Raw genomic sequence first — 10,478 nt, 5'->3', positions numbered from 1 at the left:
GCAGAGCTGGGGAGGCTGTTTGTTTCTGTTACTGAAGGGTATCTGGCTTCACACATGTTTTTTTATTTTTCATTGTTTAAAGTATTAAAAATAGTAGTACATGTGTCTCTTTTTTACTCCCCTCCCCCTGGCACATGCCCTTCCCTTCCTTCCCCCAGTGTCTTGTGTCCATTGGTTATGGTTATATGCATGCATGCAAGTCCTTCAGTTTATCTCTTATCCCCCGCAACCCTCCCCTACTTTCCTGCAATAGTGTAACAGTCTGTTTGATGCTTCTTTGCCTCTGTATCTATTTTTGTTCACCAGTTTATATTGTTCTTTATATTCCATAAATGAGTGAGATCATGTGGTATTTTTCTTTCATTGACTGGCTTATTTCACTTAGCATAATGCTCTCCAGCTCCATCCATGCTGTTGCAAGCCATCCGAGTTCCTTCCTTTTTAGAGCAGCATAGTATTCCATCGTTCTTTATATTCCACAAATGAGTGAGATCATGTGGTATTTATCTTTCACTGACTGGCTTATTTTGCTTAGCATAATGCTCTCCAGTTCCATCCATACTGTTGAAAATAGTAAGAATTCCTTCTTTTTTACAGCTGCCTAGTATTCCATTGTGTAGCTGTACCACAGTTTTCTAATCCAGTCATCTGTTGATGGGCATTTAGGCTCTTTCCTAATCTTAGCTTAAAATACCTTATTCTTTTATTTTTTTGCAGATAGTTCATCCTCATTGTGTGTGCTGGTAAGCACAGTTGGAAAATTGTGTAGGCTGATTAATGAGGATATGAATAAACAGGTTATGCAGGTATTGGGACCTGAGGACCTCCAAAGGTATTTGTTTTAAAAAGCTTGCAAAATATCATTCAGAATCATTAGCATGGTAAAATTAAAGACTCTCGCAACTTTTTAAGTTCTTTACCTTTCCTGTTTGGAATAGCATCCTTTAAATAACTTGACAATCTAAAATAATCTCACACCTTAGGGATGGAGAGAATGCCAAGTATTTTCAAGATAAAAATAGATTGTAGAGCCCATAGCAGTGATCATGAACCTCTTGAGCTCGGCGTGTCAGCATTTTGAAAAACCCCAACTTAACTCTGGTGCTGTGTCACATATAGAAATTCTTTGATATTTGCAACCATAGTAAAACAAAGATGTATATTTTTGGTATTTATTTTATATATTTAAATGCCATTTAACAAAGAAAAATCAACCAAAAAAATGAGTTCGCGTGTCACCTCTGACACGCATGTCATAGGTTCACCATCACTCGCCTATAGGCTTACATAAGGTGTATATGTTTACATAATCTAGCGTTATTGCTATAAGCCTGTTCCCAGGGGAAATTATATGTGGAGAAATTCAAACCTTGTTAGCAACTTCATGTGAATTTAGAATGTATAAACAAGTTCTATTTTTAGTACACTACATATTTGATTAGAAGATAAAATGTTGAGTTGTGTTTTTTTTAATTTTATTGATTTTTTACAGAGAGGGAGAGGGATAGAGAGTTAGAAACATTGATGAGAGAGAAAATCAATTTAACTGCTTCCTGCATGCCCCCTACTGGGGATATGCCCGCAACCAAGATACATGCCCTTGACTGGAATCGAACCTGGGACCCTTCAGTCTGCAGGCCAATGCTCTATCCATTGAGCCAAACCGGTCAGGGCAAAACTCATTTTTTCTTCATATTATATGTGGAGAAATTCAAACCTTGTTAGCAACTTCATGTGAATTTAGAATGTATAAACAAGTTCTATTTTTAGTACACTACATATTTGATTAGAAGATAAAATGTTGAGTTGGGTTTTTTTTAATTTTATTGATTTTTTACAGAGAGGGAGAGGGATAGAGAGTTAGAAACATTGATGAGAGAGAAACATCAATTCAACTGCCTCCTGCACACTCCTTACTGGGGATGTGCCCGCAACCAAGGTATATGCCCTTGACTGGAATTGAACCTGGGACCCTTCAGTCCGCACACCAACACTCGATCCACTGAGCCAAACTGGTTAGGGCAAGGATTTTTTTTTTTTAAAGCTAGGCATCTCTATTATAAAATCTTTCCTCCCCACCCCCTACACAGATTTTATAACATATCGGAATGAAAACACACACTATTCCATATGTTCTATAAGTTTTCTAAGAAGAACCTTTTCCTAACCTGACACTTTAGTTTTCTGATTCTTGATGCTTTTATTTTTAAATATATTTTTATTGATTTCATAGAGGAAGGGAAAGGGAGAGACAGAAACATCAATGATGAGAGTGAATCACTGATAGGCTGCCTCCTACATGTCCCCATCAGGGACCTGGACCAAGCCCACAACCAAGGCTTGTGCCCTGACCAGGAATCGAACCATGATCTCCTGGTTCGTAGGACAATACTCAACCACTGAGCCACACTGGCTAGGCTACTTGATGCTTTTATCTCACTACTGATCTTTTTCCCCTTCCCACCATTTTACTGGCTACTAATACTTCATATTTAAGAGAATACTGGCCATAAAAGCCAATTATTATTGTTTTAAATATATTTTATTGATTTTTTACAGAGAAGAAGGGATAGGGATAGAGAGTTAGAAACATTGATGAGAGAGAAACATCGATCAGCTGCCTCCCGCACACTCCCCACTGGGGATGTGCCTGCAACTAAGGTACATGCCCTCTACCGGAATCGAACCTGGGACCCTTGAGTCCGCAGACCAACGCTCTATCCACTGAGCCAAACCAGTTAGGGCAAAGCCAATTATTTTTTAATATATTATAGAACATGGTCTCTTAAGAATCCTTGAGCTACATGGTAGGGAAACTATATGAATTTACCTAAATTTAACCTTAGAACAGATATTTACACTGATAATAAGATATATATATATATTTTAGAAAAGTGATGTTTGATGAACGAAGAGCTCAAAAGAAATTATTACAGTAAATTATTAAATTTATATTTAAGTTAGCAGGACAATTTCTATTTTGAAAATGTTCTATATTCAATCAGATGCAAGAACTTTAAGTTGGAAATTCAGTGTAAACTGCATGTTGTTTTTTTGTTTTTTTTTAAGCATTATCATCAAATTGCAAGAACACGAGGAATTTTTTCCAGCGTTTCAGGCATTCACTAATGATCTACTTGAAATCTTAGGTAAGATCTCTGTTAGTGGTGTTTAAATTTCAAGTCTGAAGATGTCCGTGGGTTTGAGCGAAGATCGTTCTCCTAAGTCACTGAATTAGTGTTTTCACCTAGAGTGTTTGGTAGAAAGTGTCTGGAAACCATGAGTAGTTCTGCAAAACACTCTTAGCTTTCAGTTAGAGGTGTTTGGGATTAGTCTACAGAACAGAGAAGCACATATCCTTTAAGGAGTAAGGGGCTGCCTTTGTCCAGGGACCGTAAGATGAGAAGTGACAATTTACTCTGGCTAGGTCCTGATGCTGTGATAGAATTTATGACCGTGGGTAGTGTTTTTTCTCTTCCTCCTCCTCCTCTTGCTCCCTTTAGAAGATAGTACTTATCTACTGTGTTTTTTAAATATACAAATGATTCCTGGCCGGTGTGGCTCAGTTGGGTGGAGCAGTGTCCCATCTACCAAAAGATGGTAGGTTTGATTTCTTGTCAGGGCACATACTCAGGTTGTGGGTTTGACCCCCAGTATAGAATAATATGATTTTACTTGCTTCTGCATAGTTAACTTAAATAGTGAAGTTCTCATTATTAATAAATATTTTAATGGATGTACTGGTAACACTTATTTTAGAATCCTTCTATACAAACTTCCTCTCAGATGTTATCAGCATGGTTCATGTGAGATCATTTGCTTCAAGAAGCCAAATCTCCCTGCAGGTGAAGTCTGCATTTTAGTCACAGTTGGAATTCTGGAGTTAAATATATATAACATTGGGAAAGTTAAATCTGCTTTGGCAAGCATGACTTTTTAAATGACTAGATGTTATATTAAGCATCTAGTCCTACAGAGTGATGTACTGAATATCCGGTATGGAGAAGGACTTTCTTCCTTTCATATGATCTGAGAAAATTTTCGTATCAGCCAAGATTCTTCTCTGTGAGGTTCATTTATCAGGTAGATTTCCCAGTTAGTGAGAAAATATGTGCGATTTCAGAATGGGGTTAGACAATAGCGTGCTCTTATACTTTACCAGGATGTAATGCGTGAACCAAATTCTGTGTTGTAAATTTGCTTCTATTTTTTCCTTTCTTTTATCTCGATGCTTTGTAAGTGGATCCAGACAAGTATTCTGACTGAAGTCAGAAGCTTAAGCAGCATGGGTCATGTGTGTAGGCAAAAGGAAGAACAACCCAAATCCAGCTAAACATTGAGGGAGAAGGGTGGATACTAAGGAAGCACTGTTCATAAACAGTGGCCTAGCAGAATAATCTAGAAAAAGTGGTGAGAATCTAGAGAACCTGCCACCGGGGCTTACTTTAAGTAGGGTTGGAGTTTATTTATTTTTATTTTTTGTTGTTAATTCTCAGTTGAGTATGTTTTTCCATTGATTTTTAAAGAGAGTGAAAGGGAGAGGGAGAGACAGAGAGAAACATCGATGTGAGAGAGACACATCAATTGGTTGCCGCCTGCATATACCTCAGTCAGGGAACCTGTAACCAAGGTACGTGCCCTGGACTGAATCGAACCTTGGATTCTTCATTCCACAGGCTGACACTCTACCCACTGAGCCAAACCAGGTAGGGCATGGAGTTTAGATAATCAGAGAAAGGACTGTGCTTCCTCAGTAGCCAGGAGCTTTCAGACAGAGTCTGATTTAGGCTGATTGGGAAAAGATCGTTTTAGGAAGAAAAATCAGATTCAGAAAGAAGCTGGTGGAGAAAAACCTGAACTGATTCATCTGGGAAGCTGGAGCAGGCTAACCTCTATAATACATTGCATCTGATATTTGTACTTTGGGAAGCTTCACATCTTTTATTAGATAGATAGGTTTCATCCTAAAAAGTATACTTAAGAGCGATCCTAATGAGAAATTTTTCCAAAAGAATTAAGGATAGGACTATGTTTCATGCAAAGAAATCCTTAGGGACCCAGGAGAGAGATGGCCTCTACCTGGGATTTCACCATGTAGGTTCACTCACGTAATTGTACAGACTTAAAGAGGCAGTAACATGATATCATAAATGTGGCCAGAAAGGTCTATTAATAAAAGCATACTGCTAATGACTTTAATATCAAAGTCAGTGAATGCTTGTTGGTATGTGGTAGCTTTTACAAACAAAATACCCTGTGAAGCATCTGTGTCTGAATTATTGATAACTCTTATCACTATTGGAGAACAATGTCACGTACATGAAAGCACCAGTGTTGTTGCTTTTGTGTTTGAGGTTTGCTTTTGCATAGAAATCCTCATTTCATCTGAGCCTATCACTAGACAGTGCTACTCTTTTATTATTACTGTGTGTTTTTTATTACAGAAATTGATAACTTGGATGCCATTGTACCTGCAGTAAAGAAATTAAAAGTACTTTCATACTGAAAACAAATCATTTTTACTGTGTAAATTGCATTCTTAACATTCTAATTATTTTGTACAATTGAACTTACATTGAAACAAGAGTTATAAAAAGTGTTTACTTTCAGAATTCATCCCCTTCTTTGTATTGGGTTCTCATATTTTTTTTTAACTTTGAGATTCTTATGTAGAAAACAGTTAAGTTAAAGTAGTCAGTTAACTTTAGACCCTTTAATCATTTCTTAAGCAATTCTTGAGTGCTTAAAATTTAAGATTGATTTAAAGTATAGTGTGTAAGTACAAGAGAAACTCAGGGAGAGATTGAAAATAATAGAAAGGTCACATTTAAGTTCAGGATTTAGTGACCTTTCTGGTTCTGGGAACAAAGAATGCCAATGGCTCCCTTAAGTCCAGTAGGAAGATATTGCTTTCCTGGCAAGAAAATGGCACCTTTTTAAGATATCCCTCATGGCACTTATCCTTTCAAAGCAAGAGTAAGAAAAGGAAGGAGGAGGAAATGTGTTAGGGTAGGAAATGAATTACGAGGTAACATAGATGCGTAGATAAAACTTTCTCATAAAAAAGTGTCTTTTTTTTGCAATCTTGATGTAATGTACTTTTTATAAGGGCATGAGATCTTAAATAAAATTTTTATGAAGAATTTTCAAACATAAGCGTCCTCAGTGACTTATTTGTATCACTCACGAATAATGAGTCATATTCTCTTACTAGGCTGAGCCTTCCTTGGGTAGCAGGTTCACCCTTGGCTGTCATCTACTTATTCTTTATTTTCAGTATTCAAGTCTTTATTTTCTTAAAGGACTAGTGTTCTGCCTCACATCTATGAGTATAAGAGACTTTGAGTTACTGCTGCTTCCCCTCTACCACAGCCCTGTATCCCCTCCCCCCTCACTTTCATAAGTAGTAGGCCTAGGAAGAGTTCTTAGTTATTCTTGTTGTGGTTGTGTAGACTATTATAAAGAATTTCCAGGAAGCAGCAGGCTGGAGTGGAGAGAGTAATGTCAGTTGATAAGCATCCAGGTCCTCGGTGTTGTGACCTTAGGGATTAGACATAGTTCTTTCTAGATTTAAAATTGTTTTGTTAGCCAGCAATTACGTTTCCAAACACTAGCCCACAATTTGTGAAAGGACCTGTATCTGAGGGTTGGATGGAAAAAATATTTGGGACCTGGCCAGTGTAGCTCACTTGGTTAGAGTGTTATCCTGTACCGCTGGTTTAAAACAAAGGTTTTTCAGACTCTTCTTCAGAGGCCTAGGAATTTTTTTGGAGGGCTGAGAGGGACAATGCCTCTAGTAAAAATGCTAAGTCCTCTTTATCAGGTAATTAGTAAAAATATAAGTATAGTTCTGCAAATATTTAGCTCTTGATTTTCTTACGATTTTATTGATGTATAATTGACCTATGAATTATACATATTTAAAGTATATAGTTTGATAAGTTCTTATACACCTGTGAAACCATCACCACATTCAAAATAATAAACATACCATCACTCCAAAAGTTATTTCTTTGCCCTGGTAACAAATAATCTGCTTTTAGTCATTATAGTTTGCATTTGATAGGATTTTATGTAAATGGAGTCACACAATGCGTTTTCTCTTTTTTTAAGGGAAAATATTTTTTTTATATATTGATTTTTTTACAGAGAGGAAGGGAGAGGAATAGAGAGTTAGAAACATCGATGAGAGAGAAACATCGATCAGCTGCCTCCACACTCCCTACTGGGGATGTGCCTGCAACCAAGGTACATGCCCTTGACCGGAATCGAACCTGGGACCCTTGAGTCCACAGGCCAACACTCTATTCACTGAGCCAAACCGGTTAGGGCTGTGTTCTCTTCTTTTGTATTCTCACTTGAAATAATTATTTTGGGATTTTTGCATGTTGTTGCATTTATTAAGTTTGTTCCTTTTTATTGCTGTGCAGTATTTCACTGTCTGAAATAGACCATAATTTGTCTACTCATTTGTTGTTGGAAATCTGGGTTATTTCCAGTTTTTTACTATTTCTACAAATAAAACTCCTATGAATATTCATGTTCAGGTCTTTTTGTGGACACATACCTGATATTCAGTGTCTTGAAAACTGTTGTTTTCATGTATTTTGTCTTTTTGTTATTTTGATTTTGGTTGGTATAGGTGGAAGGGTAAATTTGGTTTCTGTCAGTTCATTCTGGTTAAAAGTAGAAGTTTAGAAGAAAATAATTCAGGGTTGTCTCTTTTTTTCTAATTTTATTGCATTGTAGGCAGAGAACATGGTCTTTTGGATATTAAGTATTTGGAAATTTGTTGACTATGTGATAAATTATATACCTGTTCTACATGTGCTTTAAAAAGTCTAATTTCATATACACACACATATATAGCTACTATGTTGTTTAAATCTACTTTTTGTCTGCTTGACTTGTTAGTTTATGGGCGATACTAAAATCTCTGAATTTTTCCCTACCCCCCAGTGTCTTATGTCCATTGGTTATGCTCATATGCAGGCATACAAGTCCTTCAGTTGATCTCTTACCCCCCTCCCTCCTGCCCTCCAATCCTCCCCGGCCTTCCCACCGCAGTTTGACAATCTGTTTGAGGCAGCTCTGCCTCTGTATCTTGAATTTTTCAAATTTTGTTTTACATATTTTGAATCCATTTTATAAGTATTTACAAATTCATAGTTGATAATATCCTCTTGATTAATATCTCCATTTATTGCTCCTAATGCATTTTGCCTTGAATGCAATCTTGTCCTTTTGATTAATAGTTGCTGGATATTCTTTTTCATTTATTTCACTAATCTTTTATTTATTGTAAAATATATGTTAAAAATGCTAAAAACCATAAATGTCAAGTATAACAAATGATTATAAAGTGAACACCATGCAACAACCAAGAAGTAGAACATCACAAGCACTCCAAAAGGCCTCCCACCCACCATTAGAGGTAAGGAAGGCCTCCCCACCCACCATTAGAGGTAAGGAAGTGTTTATTTTGTAAAAATAGTTTGGTCATTTTTGTGTGTATGCCTAAACCAAGGTAGTTGAATTTTGCCTGTTTTTGAACTTTATAAAAATGGAATCATATGTGTATTTTTAACATTTCTTATTTTGGTCAGTACTATGTTTTTACTGTACATCCATGTTGTTGTGTAAGTCTAGGCCATTTGTTTTCATTGCTGTCTAGTATTCCTCTATGAATATTCTACAATCCATTTGTTCTACTGGAGATTGATATTTAGGTTGTTTCTAGTTCTTAGCTACTATGAACTGCCACTATGAAAGTTCTTGTACATGGAACTTTGTACACTTGTGTGCAAGTTTTCTAGAATCAATATCCAAGAAGTAAAACTGCTGGATCTTAGGGGAAAACACTTCTATATGTAGCCACAGAGGCTGTGTACTGTACAAATGGAGGTAGTACCATTTCTATAGGTAACAATGTGAATGGAGCCTCTGGGATGATAGTGTGGCTACTTTTAATACGGACTGTGTATCTGCAGTTTTAGAAGAAAATGCCAAGCTATTTTCCAAAGTTGTTGCACCAGTTTATACTCCCAACATCTGTAAAGGAGTTCCTACCTTTCCATATCCTAACCAATACCAAGTAAATCAGTTTTTAAACTTTTTTTCCAGACTAGTGTAGAGAGCTGTATTTTAATGTTTATTTCTGTTGTTACTAATAAAGGTAAGCATCTTTTTATTTGGTTATTGGCCATTTATATTTCTTTTTTTAAAGTGCATTTATGTATCTTTATTTTTCTGCTGGACTGTCTTTCTATTGGTTTGTAAGAATTATTTGTGTATTCTGGACATGAGCGATTTGACAGTTACATGTGTTGCAAATGTTTTCTTCCATTTTGTGTCTTTCCATTTTCCTATAGTTGCTTTTTATGAACTGCAGAACCTAATTTTGATAGTTATAGTTAGTGCTCTTCATGTCTTAGGAAATCTTTCCGTAGTCACAAGTTGTAATATTATTTTCCTATATTATCTTATAGCTATATAGTTTTGCCTTTCACATTTAGTCTAATATACCCCAAGTTGTTTGACTTCTGTATGTTTTTAAACAATCAAGACTTACTGAGGGTTACCAACATATTTTGCAGATTTCTTTACTCTCTACTGTTTCCCACACACCACTTCTGACTTCTTGCTGAAATACATCTGGCCATTTTTGTTTAATCTGCTTCATATTTGTAAATTATACTTTTTATAATGGATCCATTTATATTCCCTTTAGGGCAGCGGTTATCAACCTGTGGGTCTCGACCCCTTTGGGGGCCGAACAACCCTTTCACAGGGGTCGCCTAAGACCATTGGAAAACACATATATAATTACATATTGTTTTTGTGATTAATCTCTATGCTTTAATTATGTTCAATTTGTAACAATGAAATTGGGGGTCACCACAACATGAGGAACTGTATTAAAGGGTCACGGCATTAGGACGGTTGAGAACCACTGCTTTAGGGGAATTATCTGCTGCAGTGGTCCACACGTGCCCTGGATGGGAATGGCAACCCTAAGGGCCAGTTTGTGGTTGTCTCCTACAGGGCTTCACATGGTTCCAGGTTCAAAACCAATTTTCACTTAAGTTTCAAGTTTGGGGGATTCCCATACCAAGTCAGTTGTGTTAACTTTAGACCCTGTGAACCCATAAGGGAGATTAGCTGATTGTTTTCACGCATTGCTGACAACCAATTCCTTGTCTTTATTGAAAAGGTCTTTTCTTGATGACACTAAATTTTTCAGGCTCCTTGTCCCTCATATAGTAAGTAGCCTTGTCTCCTGGCTAGTGTATGCTAAAATTCAGGTTCCCTTCAACACTTAAACACCCCTTCAACTTCTATACATTGCTTTAGATTGCTTCTTTAACCTTACCTTGTTACTTTTTAATCAACCATGTTTAAAATAAATGTTCATGCTTTAGGTCAGCGGTTCTCAACCTGTGGGTCACGACCCCTCTGGCGGTCGAACGACCCTTTCA

The 10,478-nt window shown here is 36.7% G+C and overlaps 1 protein-coding gene across 1 annotated transcript in view; it reads left to right on the top strand.

The window, feature by feature from the left end:
* The window catches only part of CEP70 (centrosomal protein 70kDa), a 45,348-nt gene extending 39,832 nt beyond the window's left edge, over nucleotides 1–5,516 (top strand). Inside the window, 4 exon segments of the mRNA XM_015561361.1 lie at nucleotides 5–17; nucleotides 718–832; nucleotides 3,070–3,149; nucleotides 5,445–5,516. Of these exon segments, the coding sequence (XP_015416847.1) occupies nucleotides 5–17; nucleotides 718–832; nucleotides 3,070–3,149; nucleotides 5,445–5,506 (270 nt within the window). The 3' untranslated portion in view covers nucleotides 5,507–5,516.
* The last annotated feature ends 4,962 nt before the right edge of the window (nucleotides 5,517–10,478 follow it).

Source organism: Myotis davidii, unplaced genomic scaffold (assembly GCF_000327345.1).
Source record: "Myotis davidii unplaced genomic scaffold, ASM32734v1 scaffold415, whole genome shotgun sequence".
Taxonomy (NCBI): Eukaryota; Metazoa; Chordata; class Mammalia; order Chiroptera; family Vespertilionidae; genus Myotis; species Myotis davidii.
Note: the sequence above shows the minus strand (reverse complement) of the source record. Positions and strands in the feature narration are given on the sequence as shown.